The sequence below is a fragment of the Salmo salar genome, chromosome 26 (assembly GCF_965601325.2).
Source record: "Salmo salar chromosome 26, fSalSal1, whole genome shotgun sequence".
Taxonomy (NCBI): Eukaryota; Metazoa; Chordata; class Actinopteri; order Salmoniformes; family Salmonidae; genus Salmo; species Salmo salar.
In genome coordinates this window covers 49,890,189-49,910,076 of record NC_138316.1, presented here as the reverse complement: position 1 = coordinate 49,910,076, position 19,888 = coordinate 49,890,189, and the positions used below count along the sequence as shown (strand labels likewise).

The 19,888-nt window shown below is 42.1% G+C and overlaps 1 protein-coding gene across 2 annotated transcripts in view; it reads right to left on the bottom strand.

Annotated features, from left to right (window-relative positions):
• Window positions 1–19,888, bottom strand: part of LOC106587983 (tumor protein p53-inducible protein 11) — a 75,007-nt gene that overhangs the window by 15,450 nt on the left and 39,669 nt on the right. For both annotated transcript variants that reach the window (XM_045708332.2, XM_045708331.2), the window contains 2 exons: window positions 15,705–15,763; window positions 2,343–2,391 (listed from right to left, as the gene is read on the bottom strand). In XM_045708332.2, coding sequence (XP_045564288.1) covers window positions 2,343–2,391; window positions 15,705–15,763 — 108 coding nt within the window. The remainder of the gene's footprint in view (window positions 1–2,342; window positions 2,392–15,704; window positions 15,764–19,888) is intronic.

Here is a 19,888-nt window from a genome sequence, read left to right as displayed (position 1 = left end):
GTTGTTGTTAGTGTGGGGCTGGAGAACAAGCCTGCACCCCCTGTCCATCCCCAGGTTGAACCATGCTGTCAAAGCAATTGGACTGGGAGATATCTATACAGTACAGGAGAGGTCAAGCTAAGTCCAGTTGACTAATGTACAGTACTTACTATTAAGGCTATGGTAGAAGTCCAGTTGACTAATGTACAGTACTTACTATTAAGGCTATGGTAGAAGTCCAGTTGACTAATGTACAGTACTTACTATTAAGGCTATGGTAGAAGTCCAGTTGACTAATGTACAGTACTTACTATTAACGCTATGGTAGAAGTCCAGTTGACTAATGTACAGTACTTACTATTAAGGCTATTTTATTTATTTTATTTTATTTCACCTTTATTTAACCAAGCAGGCAAGTTGAGAACAAGTTCTCATTTACAATTGCGACCTGGCCAAGATAAAGCAAAGCAGTTCGACACATACAACAACACAGAGTTACACATGGAGTAAAACAACATACAATCAATGATGCAGTAGAAGAAAAAAAAAATAATAATAAAAAAAAATAAAAATAACACTATATACAATGTGAGCAAATTATGTGAGATAAGGGAGGTAAAGGCAAAAAAATGCCATGGTGGCAAAGTAAATAAAGTATAGCAAGAAAAACACTGGAATGGTAGATTTGTAGTTTGAAGAAAGTTCAGAGATAAAATATAAATAATATGGTGCAAAGGAGCAAAATAAATAAATAAATAAATACAGTAGGGGAAGAGGTAGTAGTTTGGGATAAATTATAGATGGGCTATGTACAGGTGCAGTGATCTGTGAGCTGCTCTGATAGCTGGTGCTTAAAGCTAGTGAGGGAGATAAGTGTTTCCAGCTTCAGTGATTTTTGTAGTTCGTTACAGTCATTGGCAGCAGAGAACTGGAAGGAGAGACGACCAAAGGAGGAGTTGGCTTTAGGGGTGACCAGAGAGATATACCTGCTGGAGCGCGTGCTACAGGTGGGTGCTGCTATGGTGACCAGTGAGCGGAGATAAGGGGGGACTTTACCTAGCAGGGTCTTGTAGATGACCTGGAGCCAATGTGTTTGGCGACGATTATGAAGCGAAGGCCAGCCAACGAGAGCGTACAGGTCGCAGTGGTGGGTAGTATATGGGGCTTTGGTGACAAAACGGATGGCACTGTGATAGACTGCATCCAGTTTGTTGAGTAGGGTATTGGAAGCTATTTTGTAAATGACATCGCCGAAGTCGAGGATTGGTAGGATGGTCAGTTTTACGAGGGTATGTTTGGCAGCATGAGTGAAGGATGCTTTGTTGCGAAATAGGAAGCCAATTCGAGATTTCACTTTGGATTGGAGATGATTGATGTGAGTCTGGAAGGAGAGTTTACAGTCTAACCAGACACCTAGGTATTTGTAGTTGTCCACAAATTCTAAGTTAGAACCGTCCAGAGAAGTGATGCTGGACAGGCGGGCAGGTGCAGGCAGCGATCGGTTGAAGAGCATGCATTTAGTTTTACTTGTGTTTAGGAGCAGTTGGAGACCACGGAAGGAGAGTTGAATGGCATTGAAGCTCGTCTGGAGGGTTGTTAACACAGTGTCCAAAGAAGGGCCAGAAGTGTACAGAATGGTGTCGTCTGCGTAGAGGTGGATCAGAGATTCACCAGCAGCAAGAGCGACATCATTTATGTATATAGAGAAAAGAGTTGGCCCAAGAATTGAACCCTGTGGTACCCCCATAGAGACTGCCAGAGGTCCAGACAGTAGGCCCTCCGATTTGACACACTGAACTCTGTCAGAGAAGTAGTTGGTGAACCAGGCGACGCAATCGTTTGAGAAACCAAGGCTACTGAGTCTGCCGATGAGGATGTGGTGATTAACAGAGTCAAAAGCTTTGGCCAGGTCAATGAATACGGCAGCACAGTATTGTTTCTTATCGATGGCGGTTACGATGTCGTTTAGGACCTTGAGCGTGGCTGAGGTGCACCCATGACCAGCTCTGAAACCAGATTGCATAGCGGAGAGGGTGCGGTGGGATTCGAAATGGTCGGTAATCTGTTTGTTGACTTGGCTTTCGAAGACCTTAGAAAGGCAGGGTAGGATGGATATAGGTCTGGTAGAATGGTATGCTATGGTAGAAGTCCAGTTGACTAATGAACAGTACTTACTATTAAGGCTATGGTAGAAGTCCAGTTGACTAATGTACAGTACTTACTATTAAGGCTATGGTAGAAGTCCAGTTGACTAATGAACAGTACTTACTATTAAGGCTATGGTAGAAGTCCAGTTGACTAATGAACAGTACTTACTATTAAGGCTATGGTAGAAGTCCAGTTGACTAATGTACAGTACTTACTATTAAGGCTATGGTTGTGAACAGAACAGCAGACATGAGAATCCATATCCTAGAAAGAAAACACAGAAGACAGACATAAATGCATGTATTGATCAGAAACACAGGAGAGGAATAAACACAGTTATTGATAATCAGAAACACCCTAGACAGAGATCAGAGAACAATGGGATCCATTGGGCCATTCAGGATGCGAACAGAGTGACTGATCCAGCTGTCAGTATGAGTCCTGTACTTCTCCTGTATTCTCCCACAGTGCAACTATCATATCAAATAGGCTACAGGAAGTAACTCATGTACTCCTGTATTCTCCCACAGTACAACTATCATATCAAATAGGTTACAGGCAGTAACTACTGTATATTCTGTCTGTTGATGGTTCTATAAGGATCCTATATTCTGTTGATGGTTCTAATAAAGATCCTATATTCTGTTGATGGTTCTATAAGGATCCTATATTCTGTCTGTTGATGGTTCTATAAGGATCCTATATTCTGTTGATGGTTCTATAAGGATCCTATATTCTGTTGATGGTTCTAATAAAGATCCTATATTCTGTTGATGGTTCTATAAGGATCCTATATTCTGTCTGCTGATGGTTCTAATAAAGATCCTATATTCTGTCTGATGGTTCTAATAAAGATCCTATATTCTGTCTGATGGTTCTAATAAAGATCCTATATTCTGTTGATGGTTCTAATAAAGATCCTATATTCTGTTGATGGTTCTATAAGGATCCTATATTCTGTTGATGGTTCTAATAAAGATCCTATATTCTGTTGATGGTTCTAATAAAGATCCTATATTCTGTCTGCTGATGGTTCTAATAAAGATCCTATATTCTGTCTGATGGTTCTAATAAAGATCCTATATTCTGTCTGATGATGGTTCTATAAAGATCCAATATTCTGTGTGATGATGGTTCTATAAAGATCCTATATTCTGTTGATGGTTCTATAAAGATCCAATATTCTGTCTGATGATGGTTCTAATAAAGATCCTATATTCTGTCTGATGATGGTTCTAATAAAGATCCTATATTCTGTCTGATGATGGTTCTAATAAAGATCCTATATTCTGTCTGCTGATGGTTCTAATAAAGATCCTATATTCTGTCTGATGATGGTTCTATAAAGATCCTATATTCTGTCTGCTGATGGTTCTAATAAAGATCCTATATTCTGTCTGATGATGGTTCTAATAAAGATCCTATATTCTGTGTGATGATGGTTCTAATAAAGACCCTATATTCTGATGATGGTTCTATAAAGATCCTATATTCTGTCTGATGATGGTTCTAATAAAGATCCTATATTCTGTCTGCTGATGGTTCTAATAAAGATCCTATATTCTGTCTGATGGTTCTAATAAAGATCCTATATTCTGTCTGATGATGGTTATATAAAGATCCAATATTCTGTGTGATGATGGTTCTATAAAGATCCTATATTCTGTTGATGGTTCTATAAAGATCCAATATTCTGTCTGATGATGGTTCTAATAAAGATCCTATATTCTGTCTGATGATGGTTCTAATAAAGATCCTATATTCTGTCTGATGATGGTTCTAATAAAGATCCTATATTCTGTCTGCTGATGGTTCTAATAAAGATCCTATATTCTGTCTGATGATGGTTCTATAAAGATCCTATATTCTGTCTGCTGATGGTTCTAATAAAGATCCTATATTCTGTCTGATGATGGTTCTAATAAAGATCCTATATTCTGTGTGATGATGGTTCTAATAAAGACCCTATATTCTGATGATGGTTCTATAAAGATCCTATATTCTGTCTGATGATGGTTCTAATAAAGATCCTATATTCTGTCTGCTGATGGTTCTAATAAAGACCCTATATTCTGATGATGGTTCTATAAAGATCCTATATTCTGTCTGATGGTTCTATAAAGATCCTATATTCTGTCTGCTGATGGTTCTATAAATATCCTATATTGTGTCTGCTGATGGTTCTAATAAAGATCCTATATTCTGTCTGATGATGGTTCTAATAAAGATCCTATATTCTGTCTGCTGATGGTTCTAATAAAGATCCTATATTCTGTCTGATGATGGTTCTAATAAAGATCCTATATTCTGTCTGCTGATGGTTCTAATAAAGATCCTATATTCTGTCTGTTGATGGTTCTATAAAGATCCAATATTCTGTCTGATGATGGTTCTAATAAAGATCCTATATTCTGTCTGATGGTTCTAATAAAGACCCTATATTCTGTCTGATGATGGTTCTATAAAGATCCTATATTCTGTCTGATGATGGTTCTAACAAAGATCCTATATTCTGTCTGATGATGGTTCTATAAAGATCCTATATTCTGTCTGCTGATGGTTCTAATAAAGACCCTATATTCTGTCTGATGATGGTTCTAATAAAGACCCTATATTCTGATGATGGTTCTATAAAGATCCTATATTCTGTCTGCTGATGGTTCTAATAAAGATCCTATATTCTGTCTGCTGATGGTTCTATAAAGATCCTATATTTTGTCTGATGATGGTTCTATAAAGATCCTATATTCTGTCTGTTGATGGTTCTATAAAGATCCAATATTGTGTCTGATGATGGTTCTATAAGGATCCTATATTCTGTCTGATGATGGTTCTATAAAGATCCAATATTCTGTCTGATGATGGTTCTAATAAAGATCCTATATTCTGATGATGGTTCTAATAAAGATCCTATATTCTGCTGATGGTTCTATAAAGATCCTATATTCTGTCTGATGATGGTTCTAATAAAGATCCTATATTCTGTCTGATGATGGTTCTAATAAAGATCCTATATTCTGTCTGATGGTTCTATAAAGATCCTACATTCTGATGATGGTTCTAATAAAGATCCTATATTCTGTCTGATGATGGTTCTATAAAGATCCTATATTCTGTCTGCTGATGGTTCTATAAAGATCCTATATTCTGTCTGCTGATGGTTCTATAACGATCCTATATTCTGTCTGATGATGGTTCTATAAGGATCCTATATTCTGTCTGATGATGGTTCTATAAAGATCCTATATTCTGTCTGATGATGGTTCTATAAAGATCCTATATTCTGTCTGATGATGGTTCTATAAAGATCCTATATTCTGTCTGATTATGGTTCTATAAGGATCCTATATTCTGATGATGGTTCTATAAGGATCCTATATTCTGATGATGGTTCTATAAGGATCCTATATTCTGATGATGGTTCTATAAGGATCCTATATTCTGTTGATGGTTCTATAAGGATCCTATATTCTGATGATGGTTCTATAAGGATCCTATATTCTGATGATGGTTCTATAAGGATCCTATATTCTGTTGATGGTTCTATAAGGATCCTATATTCTGATGATGGTTCTATAAGGATCCTATATTCTGATGATGGTTCTATAAGGATCCTATATTCTGATGATGGTTCTATAAGGATCCTATATTCTGATGATGGTTCTATAAGGATCCTATATTCTGATGATGGTTCTATAACGCTCCTATATTCTGTTGATGGTTCTATAAGGATCCTATATTCTGATGATGGTTCTATACGGATCCTATATTCTGTCTGCTGATGGTTCTATACGGATCCTATATTCTGTTGATGGTTCTATAAGGATCCTATTCTCTTCACACTACAACAACCATATGAAAGGCCTACTGGTATTAGAGAATGTAAGCGTACCAATTGGCACTCCTATTCCCTTATTAAGTACACTACTTTTGAACAGGGTTCTTGTCAAAAGTAGTGCACTATATAGGGAATAGGGTGCCATTTGGGACACAGAAAGTGAGAAGGAACTAAATGAGAGAGGAAATCTAATGTCTGCTCCCTGTCTGTATAATGAAGCTTCTGTTAAGATCACAACACCTTTTATGTCTGGCTGCTGGGAGCAGTAAACACTGGCTGCATCCCAAATGGAATCCTATACCCTACATAGTCCCTTTGGGTCCTGGTCTAAAGTAGTGCACTATATATGGAATAGTGTGGCATTTGGCCTGGAGTCAGTGGACATTCATTTTCTTTTCATGTCCTGCTTCTCCATCACTCAAGCTTTGATGTGTACACTTTCCATGACCTTAGTCCGGGGGGGGGGGGCAAAGTACTGCCCGCGAGACATTATTTAAATGTAATAAATATTATTATATTTGAGTTAAGATTTTTGGCCTAAAATGACTCATTCCATGATACACAAACAACCTCCAATAGATGGCGCTGTAGCCTGGCAAGCGCGCACTGTATTTCGGCCTACAGTCTGATTCAGAATGCGCTCAGTCATCATAGCCACTTCATTGCTTGACGACTTTTGACGTGAAAAATAAGTGCTGCGAAAATTAGAAAAGTGGACTCTGAATGTTGTGTTTTTAAAGAAGAATGGACAGCAAAATACTTTTTTTTTTTATACTAATATTGGACATAAGGCGGTACTGTCTGATATGCCAAGAAAGTGTTGCTGTTTTTAAGGAATATAATTTCAAATCGTCATTTTTCAAGCAAGCATGCTAACTACGCTAGCTATATGTCCTCTCAGGAAAAGGCAAGGAAGGCTTCAAAACTTGCCACAAACTTAAAAGCCCAACAAAATACGCTTACTAAACGGTGCTCTACTCCAGACTCCGTAACTAAGGCAAGCTACATAGCGGCACATAAAAATCTAAGTATAGCAAACATTTTACTGAAGGGGACTTTGTGGTGGAGACTGCTGGTATATTTTGTCCTGAGAGAAAAAGCCAATTTGAGAAAATTAGTTTATCACGCAGAACCATCACCAGGCGCGTGGAAGTGATAGGTGAGGAGCTAATCTCCCAGTTGAAGAAAAAAAAAAAGCAGATGGCTTTGATCTGTTTTTTTCTATAGCACTGGATGAGAGCAGTGACATCAGAGACACCGCTCCACTTAACATGTTTCTCAGAAGAATAAATGACAACTCTCCATTCTTCCGATGGAATCAATGATGTGAACAACCAGGGGCTGATTTATCTGACAGGGTGTCTGCCTGCATGGGAAAAAAATGTATCTACCATGGAGCAAACTGACAAATGTCACAACAGATGGATCACCAAATCTAACCGGTAAAAACATTGGGCTACTAAAAAGATTATAAAGACAAAAGTAAAAGAAGAAATATTGATATTTCTTCACTGTATTATTCGTCAGGAAGCCCTGTGTAAAAGTGTGTTAACGCTGGAAAATGTTGTCAAAGTGGTTGTAAAACTTGTCAACTTTATACGGGCAAGGAGGCTTAACCATCGTCAGTTCAACTTTATACGGGCAAGGAGGCTTAACCATCGTCAGTTCAACTTTATACGGGCAAGGAGGCTTAACCATCGTCAGTTCAACTTTACACGGGCAAGGAGGCTTAACCATCGTCAGTTCAACTTTATACGGGCAAGGAGGCTTAACCATCATCAGTTCAACTTTACACGGGCAAGGAGGCTTAACCATCATCAGTTCAACTTTATACAGGCAAGGAGGCTTAACCATCATCAGTTCAACTTTATACAGGCAAGAAGTCTTAACCATCATCAGTTCAACTTTATACAGGCAAGGAGGCTTAACCATCATCAGTTCAACTTTATACAGGCAAGGAGGCTTAACCATCGTCAGTTCAACTTTATAGAGGCAAGGAGGCTTAACCATCATCAGTTCAACTTTATACAGGCAAGAAGTCTTAAGCATCATCAGTTGAACTTTATACAGGCAAGGAGGCTTAACCATCATCAGTTCAACTTTATACAGGCAAGGAGGCTTAACCATCATCAGTTCAACTTTATACAGGCAAGGAGGCTTAACCATCGTCAGTTCAACTTTATACGGGCAAGGAGGCTTAACCATCGTCAGTTCAACTTTATACGGGCAAGGAGGCTTAACCATCGTCAGTTCAACTTTACACAGGCAAGGAGGCTTAACCATCGTCAGTTCAACTTTATACAGGCAAGGAGGCTTAACCATCGTCAGTTCAACTTTATACGGGCAAGGAGGCTTAACCATCGTCAGTTCAACTTTATACAGGCAAGGAGGCTTAACCATCATCAGTTCAACTTTATACAGGCAAGGAGGCTTAACCATCGTCAGTTCAACTTTATACGGGCAAGGAGGCTTAACCGTCATCAGTTGAACTTTACACGGGCAAGGAGGCTTAACCATCATCAGTTCAACTTTATACAGGCAAGGAGGCTTAACCATCATCAGTTCAACTTTATACGGGCAAGGAGGCTTAACCATCGTCAGTTCAACTTTATACAGGCAAGGAGGCTTAACCATCGTCAGTTCAACTTTATACAGGCAAGGAGGCTTAACCATCGTCAGTTCAACTTTATACGGGCAAGGAGGCTTAACCATCGTCAGTTCAACTTTATACAGGCAAGGAGGCTTAACCATCGTCAGTTCAACTTTACACAGGCAAGGAGGCTTAACCATCATCAGTTCAACTTTATACAGGCAAGGAGGCTTAACCATCATCAGTTCAACTTTATACAGGCAAGAAGTCTTAACCATCATCAGTTCAACTTTATACAGGCAAGGAGGCTTAACCATCATCAGTTCAACTTTATACAGGCAAGGAGGCTTAACCATCATCAGTTCAACTTTATACAGGCAAGGAGGCTTAACCATCATCAGTTCAACTTTATACAGGCAAGAAGTCTTAACCATCATCAGTTCAACTTTATACAGGCAAGAAGTCTTAACCATCGTCAGTTCAACTTTATACGGGCAAGGAGGCTTAACCATCGTCAGTTCAACTTTACACAGGCAAGGAGGCTTAACCATCATCAGTTCAACTTTATACAGGCAAGGAGGCTTAACCATCGTCAGTTCAACTTTATACAGGCAAGGAGGCTTAACCATCGTCAGTTCAACTTTATACAGGCAAGGAGGCTTAACCATCATCAGTTCAACTTTATACAGGCAAGGAGGCTTAACCATCATCAGTTCATTCAGCTGCTCAATGACTGCGAGGCAGAGCACCAGGACTTGTTGTACCATGTTCTCTGGCTAAGCCTGGGAAAAGTATTTTGCCATGTGTGGGAACTGAGATCAGTATGTTCCTTGATATGGTTGATAAAGCTGACGACTTCTCCGAGTTGAAAGACACCGACAGGCTGGGCGTTCGGTGTGGACATACTGGGGCATGTGAAAGATCTGAATGTGAAACTGCAGGGGAAAATTGTGTTTTTGTGCTTCAACTGTATTCCAACGTGAAAGCATTCAAGACCAAACTTATGTTGTTCTCCAGACAAATGAGAAGCCGGTCTCTCGCTCATTTTCCGACACTGGCCGCGCAATGAACGCGCCCACATCGCAGTTCTGCACTGAGACATACAGCAGCACTTTGATCGACCTGCATGAGTTTTCCCGCCGCTTCTCAGACTTCACCAAGAATGAGACTGAGCTGGAGCTTGTGTCTTTCCACAGTGAGAAAGCACCACCAAATCAAATCAAATATTATTTGTCACATGCGCCTAATACAACAGTGAAACAGTGAAATGCTTACTTATAAGCCCTTAACCAACAATGCTTTAAGAAGCTTTAAGAAAGTGTTAAGAAAAAAATATATAGACAGGTACAAAAAAATTTGAAAATAAAAGTTACAAATAATTCAACAGCAGCAGTAAAATAACAATGTGGAGGCTATATACAGGGGGTACCGGTACAGAGTCAATGTGGAGGCTATATACAGGGTGTTACCGTACAGAGTCAATGTGGAGGCTATATACAGGGGGTACCGGAACAGAGTCAATGTGGAGGCTATATACAGGGGGTACCGGTACAGAGTCAATGTGGAGGCTATATACAGGGGGTACCGGTACAGAGTTAATGTGGAGGCTATATACAGGGTGTTACGGTACAGAGTCAATGTGGAGGCTATATACAGGGGGTACCGGTACAGAGTCAATGTGGAGGCTATATACAGGGGGTACCGGTACAGAGTCAATGTGGAGGCTATATACAGGGTGTTACCGTACAGAGTCAATGTGGAGGCTATATACAGGGGGTACCGGAACAGAGTCAATGTGGAGGCTATATACAGGGGGTACCGGTACAGAGTCAATGTGGAGGCTATATACAGGGGGAACCGGTACAGAGTCAATGTGGAGGCTATATACAGGGGGTACCGGAACAGAGTCAATGTGGCGGCTATATACAGGGGGTACCGGTACAGAGTCAATGTGGAGGCTATATACAGGGGGTACCGGAACAGAGTCAATGTGGAGGCTATATACAGGAAGTACCGGTACAGAGTCAATGTGGAGGCTATATACAGGGGGTACCGGAACAGAGTCAATGTGGAGGCTATATACAGGGGGTACCGGTACAGAGTCAATGTGTGGGGGCACCGGTTAGTGGAGGTATTTGAGGTAATATGTACATGTAGGTAGAGTTATTAAAGTGACTATACATAGATAATAAACAGAGAACAGCAGCAGAGTAAAAAAGGGGTCTGGGTAGCCATTTGATTAGATGTTCAGGAGTCTTATGGCTTGGGGGTAGAAGCTGTTAAGCCTTTTGGACCTAGACTTGGTGCTCCGGTACCACTTGCCCTGTAGTAGCAGAGAGAACAGTCCATGACTAGGGTGGCTGGTCCTTCACTCTGACAATTAATCCACACATAAAACGGTCAACCGAATCGTTTCTAGTCATCGCTCCTCTTTCTAGGCTTTTTCTTCTCTTGACTTTATATTGAGATTGGCAACTTTCATAAATTAGGTGCATTACCGCCACCAACCTCGTTCGTCTTTCAGTCACCCACGTGGGTATAACCAATGAGGAGATGGCACGTGGGTACCTGCTTCTATAAACCAATGAGGAGATGGAAGAGGCAGGACTTATAGCGTGATCTGCGTCACAAATAGAACTAACTTCTATTTTAGCCCGTGGCAACGCAGACTCATTGGCTCGCGCGAGCAGTGTGGGTGCAATAATTGAACAATATAGATTTCTACATTTATTTTGCGACGCGAGCGGTGTAGTCAGCCTGTTAGACTATACCACCGTGATCAACACACTTCATTACCTTCATTACCACACCTTTCCCAGGGACATGAAACAAGCTAAAGTTATTCCTCTGTATAAGAAGGGGATAAAGTCTGACCCTGGGAATTATAGGCCTGTATCTATCCTCTGTGTAACATCAAAGATCCTGGAGAGAATTGTACATGAGCAAATGTATGAATATGTTAACAAACAGGGTCTAATGTCTGATTTTCAGTCGGGTTTTAGAAAAACATACTCCACTGATTCATGTCTACTTTACTTGACTGACTTCATCAGGAAAGAGATTGATGAGGGAAATCTGTGTGGAATGGTACTGCTTGACCTACAGAAGGCCTTTGATACAGTTAACCACTGTCTCCTAATCTCCAAACTGGAGGCACTGGGGTTAAACAGTATCCCTCTAGGCTGGGTAAAGTCCTATTGATCAGGAAGGGAGCAAGTAGTAGAGGTTAATGGTTCACTGTCTCAGGCAAAACCAATGAGTTGTGGCGTTCCGCAGGGCAGCGTGCTTGGGCCTCTGCTGTTTTTATTGTATATTAACGATATGAAAGATGCTTGTTCTTGCCGTCTTTTTCTTTATGCGGATGACTCTACTCTACACATCTGGTGTCTCACAAAAGTAAAACTATGTTGGAGAGCATATTTAGCACAGAGCTTACTAACATTAGCAAATGGCTTGGAGATAATAAGCTATCTCTGCACTTAGGGAAAACTGAAGCAATTATTTTTGGATCCAGACCTAAATTGTGTAGTTCGTCTGAAATCAGAGTGGAGTTAGGGGGTGAGGTGCTGACTACTAAAACCTCTGTTAGCTACTTGGGATGTATCCTTGATGGAAGCTTGGGAGGTGTGAGCATGGCCAATAAGGTGCTAGGGAAGGTTAATGCCAGGACTAAGTTTTTGGCTAGAAAGTCCAAGCTGCTTGATAAGGACTCCATGAAAGTGCTAGCTACTGCCCTCATTCAATGTCATTTTGACTATGCTAGTACTTCCTGGTTTGGGGGCTTATCTAAACTTATGAAGCTCCAGATAGGCCAGAATAAGCTGATCAGGGTAGTGTTGAAGGTGAGTCCACGTACTCACATAGGCAGGAGCTGCTTTCAGGAACTAAACTGGCTGCCTGTTGAAGCTACGGTGTCCCAGATTAGACTAGGTTTGGTTTACAGGAGTATTTATGGTCCTGCGCCCAGATATCTAAGTGATTACTTTCCTCGTGTTAGGGATGCACACAATCACAGCACCAGATCAGGTGTTGCTGATGTGTGCTTATACAGGTTCAGGAGTAATGCTGGGAAAGGTACTTTCTTGTATACTGGAGCCTCAGAATGGAATGAGTTGCCTCTGCCTATAAAAACAACATCCTCTCTGGGCAGCTTTAAAAATAAAGTAAAAATATGTTTGATGTCCTCTGTGCCCATTGAATAACCCCTATGATGTAACTGGAATGATGAGACAGATGTTCTTATCTGTTTTTGTTTTATTATTTCACTGCCATACTGTGTTCCATCTTGTCCAGCCATCTTGTCTCGAGAGGACCACAATGGAAATAAGTCCCAGACTTTATTGTGTTATCCTCCATGATTTTATTAATGTGCATGTATGGCTTTTAAGTTTTATGTGTGCATGTTTTTTAAAATGGTCGAATTAATAAACTAAACTAAACTACAACACACACACAAATCGCTCCCCATAAAATGCAGCATTAACACTGCATGCTTCTCATCAAGGTTTATAATCTACTGAAGAGTAGAAGGATGTACGGTAAGCAGTGAACACTATGCACACTACACCGATTCCATCTGGACAAATCTCAACGATACATGGAACTTGAAGTTCTCAACCTGCTCCACTGCAGCCCCGTCAATCATCTCCTTTGTCTTGATCACGTTGAGAGAGAGGTTGTTGTCCTGGCACCACACGGCCAGGTCTCTGACCTCCTCCCTATAGGCTGTCTCGTCGTTGTCGGTGATCAGGCCTACCACTGTTGTGCCATCGGCAAACTTAATGATGGTGTTGGAGTCGTGCCTGGCCATGCAGTCATGAGTGAACAGGGAGTACAGGAGGGGAACTGAGCACGCACACCTGAGGGGCCCCCGTGTTGAGGATCAGCGTGGCAGATGTGTTGTTACCTACCTTTGCCACCTGGGGTTGGCCCGTCAGGAAGTCCAGGATCCAGTTGCAGAGGGAGGTGTTTAGTCCCAGGGTCCTTAGCTTAGTGATGAGCTTTGAGGGCACTATGGTGTTGAACGCTGAGCTGTAGTCAATGAATAGCATTCTCACGTAGGTGTTCCTTTTGTCCAGGTGGGAAAGGGCAGTGTGGAGCGCAATAGAGATTGCATCATCTGTGGATCTGTTGGGGCGGTATGCAAATTGGAGTGGGTCTAGGGTTTCTGGGATAATGGTGTTGATGTGAGCCATGACCAGCCTTTCAAAGCGCTTCGTGGCTACAGACGTGAGTGCTACGGGTCGGTAGTCATTTAGGCAGGTTACCTTACTGTTTTTGGCCACAGGGACTATGGTGGTCTGCTTAAAACATGTTGGCATTACAGACTCAGACAGGGAGAGGTTGAAAATGTCAATGAAGACACTTGCCAGTTGGTCAGCACATGCTCGGAGTTCACGTCCTGGTAATCTGTCTGGCCCCGCAGCCTTGTGAATGTTGACCTGTTTAAAGATCTTACATCGGCTACGGAGAGAATAATCACACAGTCATCCGGAACAGCTGATGCTCTCATGCATGCTTCAATGTTACTTTCCTCAAATCGGGCACAGAAGTAATTTCACTTGTCTGGTAGGCTTGTGTCACTGGGCAGCTCACAGCTGTGCTTCCCTTTGTAGTCTGAAATAGCCCTGCCACATCCGCCGAGCGTCGGAGACGGTGTTGTATGATTAAATCTTAGTCCTGTTTTGATGCTTTGCTTGACACACAGGCTCATCGACACCCAACGAGACAGTGCTTTGAAGAAGTTCAAAACAGCAGCAATAGACCAGTTCTATGGCTCACTGAATTAAACAATGTTTCCAAACATTAAAAAGCCCAAAGGATGTTTGTTTTATTCAGGTCCACATTTGTGTGTTTCAACAGAAGTTTTCAGTCATGAATTACAACAAATCCCGTCACAGGTCAAATTGAACAAATGACCACTTGTCAGCTGTTTTGAGAATCTCTACATCAAAGATGACAGCAGACTTTGATGCCCTTGCCAAGATAATGTGAACAATGGGTCTGGTCACCTAAGACTTGAATAACTGTGACTGGGGTAATGTTAATGTTTTTTCATGGTGATGGTTATGCAGTGAGAATTATCCAACAATGCACTTGGATACAGGTCATAACTAAAATCAGTCAGATTTGGGCTGAGGTGATTGGATAACTGTAACTATGGCTCACGATGGAGATGAGAATTGTTCCTTAATATGCTTTCAGAAACAGACCATTCCAAATTAAACGGATGCTCTTACCATGTTTCACTACCATTTATATATATATATATATATATATATATATAAAACACATCTGCTGTTACATTTGTCATGTCTCCAGTCATATAATATATATATATATTTTTAAGTTTGCATATTGTGACTGTCAGTTTGATTGTACTTTACAAGGGTAGAGATGCAGGATCTGTGTTTGACTGTCTGTGATGTTATAAATTATGTCCATTTTGTGAATAATTTGTTCACAAAAAACAAAGGTAGAGATGGTACACGGGTAGAATTGTTCAGCAAGCGTATGTACCCCTACAGTACACTAGTAGTTACGTGTCCATGTGAAAATGAATAAAGGCTTCACATGTTTTGTCATATATACATATAGTATGTGGCCTTTCAATTGGTTTCAAAAAGTCAATGTGGCCCTTGAGCCAAAAGGTTTGCCCACCCCTGCCTTAGACTATACCACTATGATCAATACACTTCATTACCTTAGACTATACCACTATACACTTCATTACCTTAGACTATAACACTGTACACTTCATTACCTTAGACTATACCACTATACACTTCATTACCTTAGACTATACCACTATACACTTCATTACCTTAGACTATAACACTGTGATCAATACACTTCAGAGGCGGGGGGGGGGGGGTCCTATATCAGGACTCTAACTCAGAGATGTTTGATACATACAGTCTCTGATCTGACCTCAGGCCTATTGACTACAGTAGATCAGGACTCTAACTCAGAGATGTTTGATACATACAGTCTCTGTTCTGACCTGAGGCCTATTGACTACAGTAGATCAGGACTCTTACTCAGAGATGTTTGATACATACAGTCTCTGATCTGACCTGAGGCCTATTGACTACAGTAGATCAGGAATCTTACTCTAAGATGTTTGTTATATACAATCTCTGGTCTTACCTGAGGCCTATTGGCTCTCGTACGCCAAACCTCATCTGATTTCCCAGCATCTGACTGATCTGTAAGATAAATAGAAAACACAATACATCTCAATTCAATACATCTTGATTTAATAAACCATTTAACCATTCTACAAGCAAAGGGACTCATAAGCCCAAAGTCAAGCACTTAGTGACAACTGTATCAGTTGAAAGTGCTATACAAACATACATTGATTGATGATTTGCCTTACACTGCAGCAAACAGTAATATTATTGTTATTCATCACTTCACTATTCAGTATCCCTTTCAGCTCACATCAACAGGGTTAAAAATCCAGCTAGTAAGGGTCAGGGTTCAGCTGGAGAGACAGAGACAGAGTAACACATACACAGACAGAGTAACACAGACAAAGTAACAGAGTAACACAGACAAAGTAACACAGGCAGAGTAACAGACTAACCCAGGCAGAGTAACACAGGCAGAGTAACAGCATAACAGAGTAACAGAGACAGAGTAACACAGGCAGAGTAACAGAGACAGTAACACAGGCAGAGTAACAGAGACAGTAACACAGGCAGAGTAACAAGGTAACACAGGCAGAGTAACAGGGTAACACAGGCAGAGTAACAGGGTAACACAGGCAGAGTAACAGGGTAACACAGGCAGAGTAACAGGGTAACACAGGCAGAGTAACACAGGCAGAGTAACAGGGTAACACAGGCAGAGTAACAGGGTAACACAGGCAGAGTAACAGGATAACACAGGCAGAGTAACAAAGACAGTAACAGGGTAACACAGGCAGAGTAACAGGGTAACACAGGCAGAGTAACAGGGTAACACAGGCAGAGTAACAGGGTAACACAGGCAGAGTAACAGGGTAACACAGGCAGAGTAACAGGGTAACACAGGCAGAGTAACAAAGACAGTAACAGGGTAACACAGGCAACACAGGCAGAGTAACAGGGTAACACAGGCAGAGTAACAGGGTAACACAGGCAGAGTAACAGGGTAACACAGGCAGAGTAACAGGGTAACACAGGCAGAGTAACAAAGACAGTAACAGGGTAACACAGGCAACACAGGCAGAGTAACAGGGTAACACAGGCAGAGTAACAGGGTAACACAGGCAGAGTAACAGGGTAACACAGGCAGAGTAACAGGGTAACACAGAAACACAGGCAGAGTAACAGGGTAACACAGGCAGAGTAACAGGGTAACACAGAAACACAGGCAGAGTAACAGAGTAACACAGGCAGAGTAATAGAGTAACACAGACAGTAACAGAGTAACACAGACAGAGTAACAGAGTATTGGAACCAGGGACTGTAGTGACGCCTCTTGCATTGAGATGCAGTGCAGTGCCTTAGAAAGCTGCGCCACTCAGGAACCCAGGGTTCCCTCCACCCCTGGTACAATCTAATACACCTGGTACAGGTCCCCCCCCCCCCCAACAGTTGTACAATCTAATACACCTGGTACAGGTCCCCCCCCCCCCCCCAACAGTGGTACAATCTAATACACCTGGTACAGGTCCCCCCCCCCCCCCAACAGTGGTACAATCTAATACACCTGGTACAGGTCCCCCCCCCCCCCAACAGTGGTACAATCTAATACACCTGGTACAGGTCCCCCCCCCCCCCCCAACAGTGGTACAATCTAATACACCTGGTACAGGTCCCCCCCCCCCAACAGTGGTACAATCTAATACACCTGGTACCAACAGTGGTACAATCTAATACACCTGGTACAGGTCCCCCCCCAACAGTGGTACAATCTAATACACCTGGTACAGGTCCCCCCCCAACAGTGGTACAATCTAATACACCTGGTACAGGTCCCCCCCCAACAGTGGTACAATCTAATACACCTGGTACAGGTCCCCCCCCAACAGTGGTACAATCTAATACACCTGGTACAGGTCCCCCCCCAACAGTGGTACAATCTAATACACCTGGTACAGGTCTCCTCCAACAGTTAAACATAAAGTGTTGGTGTCATGAGCTGAAATAAAAAGATCCCAGAAATGTTTCATACGCACAAAAAGATTCTCTACATCCCTGTTAGTGAGCATTTCTCCTTTGCCAAAATAATCCCTCACCTGACAGGTGTGGCATATCAGGAAGCTGATTAAACAGCATGATCATTACACAGGTGCACTTTGTGCTGGGGACAATAAAAGGCCACTCTCTAAAATGTGCAGTTTTGTGACGCAACACAATGCCACAGATGTCTCAAGTTTTGATGGAGTGTGCAATTGGCATGCTGACTGCAGGAATGTCCACCAGAGCTGTTAGACAATGTTTACTACAAGTTTAGATAGCTGGCATGCTGACTGTAGGAATGTCCACCAGAGCTGTTAGACAATGTTTACTACAAGTTTAGATAGCTGGCATGGTGACTGTAGGTATGTCCACCAGAGCTGTTAGACAATGTTTACTACAAGTTTAGATAGCTGGCATGGTGACTGCAGGAATGTCCATCAGAGCTGTTGCCAGAGAATTTAATGTTCATTTCTCTACCATAAACTGCCTCCAACATCATTTTAGAGAATTTGACAATATGTTCAACTGGCCTCACAACCTCAGACCACGTGTAACCACGCCAACCCAGAACCTCCACATCCAGCTTCTTCACCTGTGGGATCGTCTGAGACCAGCCACCCAGACGGCTGATGAAACTGTGGAGTATTACTGTCTGTAATAAAACCCTTTTGTGGGGAAAAACGAATTCTGATTGGCTGGGCTAATTCTGATTCTCTCCCTCCCCTCCCGGAGGACCTGAGCCCTAGGACCATGCCTCAGGACTACCTGACATGATGACTCCTTGCTGTCCCCAGTCCACCTGGTCGTGCTGCTGCTCCAGTTTCAACTGTTCTGCCTGCGGCTGTGGATCCCTGACCTGTTCACAGGAAGTGCTACCTTGTCCCAGACCTGATGATTTTTACTCGCTCTCTCTCTCTCTACCACACCTGCTGTCTCTAACTCTGAATGATCGGCTATGAAAAGCCAACTGACATTTACTCCTGAGGTGCTGACCTGTTGCACCCTCGACAACCACTGTGATTATTATTATTTGACCCTGCTGGTCCGCTATGAACGTTTGAACATCTTGGCCATGTTCTGTTATAATATCCACCAGGCACAGTCAGAAGAGGACTGGCCACCCCTCAAATCAAATCAAAGTTTATTTGTCACGTGCACTGAATACAACAAGTGTAGACCTTACAGTGAAATGCTTACTTACAGGCTCTAACCAATAGTGCAAAAAAGGTATTAGGTGAACAATAGGTAGGTAAAGAAATAAAACAACAGTAAAAAGACAGGCTATATACAGTAGCGAGGCTATAGAAGTAGCGAGGCTACATACAGACACCGGTTAGTCGGGCTGATTGAGGTAGTATGTACATGTAGATATGGTTAAAGTGACTATGCATATATGATGAACAGAGAGTAGCAGTAGCGTAAAAAGAGGGGTTGGCGGGTGGTGGGTGGGACACAATGCAGATAGCCCGGTTAGCCAATGTGCGGGAACACTGGTTGGTCAGCCCAATGGAGGTAGTATGTACATGAATGTATAGAGCCTGGTTCCTCTCTAGGTTTCTTCCTAGGTTTTGGCCTTTCTAGAGATTTTATCCTAGCCACCATGCTTCTACATCTGAATTGATGTTTGGGGTTTTAGGCTGGGTTTCTGTATAGCGCTTTGTGACATCTGCTGAAATAAGAAGGGCTTTATAAATACATTTGATTGATTGATTGGGCCTGGCTCCCCAGTGGGTGGGCCTATGACCAGGTCCCCTCCGCCCCTGGTACAATCTAATAGACCTGATACAGGTCCCCTCCGACCACGGTACAATCTAATAGACCTGATACAGGTCCCCTCCGACCACGGTACAATCTAATAGACCTGATACAGGTCCCCTCCGACCACGGTACAATCTAATAGACCTGATACAGGTCCCCTCCGACCACGGTACAATCTAATAGACCTGATACAGGTCCCCTCCGACCACGGTACAATCTAATAGACCTGATACAGGTCCCCTCCGACCACGGTACAATCTAATAGACCTGATACAGGTCCCCTCCGACCACGGTACAATCTAATAGACCTGATACAGGTCCCCTCCGACCACGGTACAATCTAATAGACCTGATACAGGTCCCCTCCGACCACGGTACAATCTAATAGACCTGATACAGGTC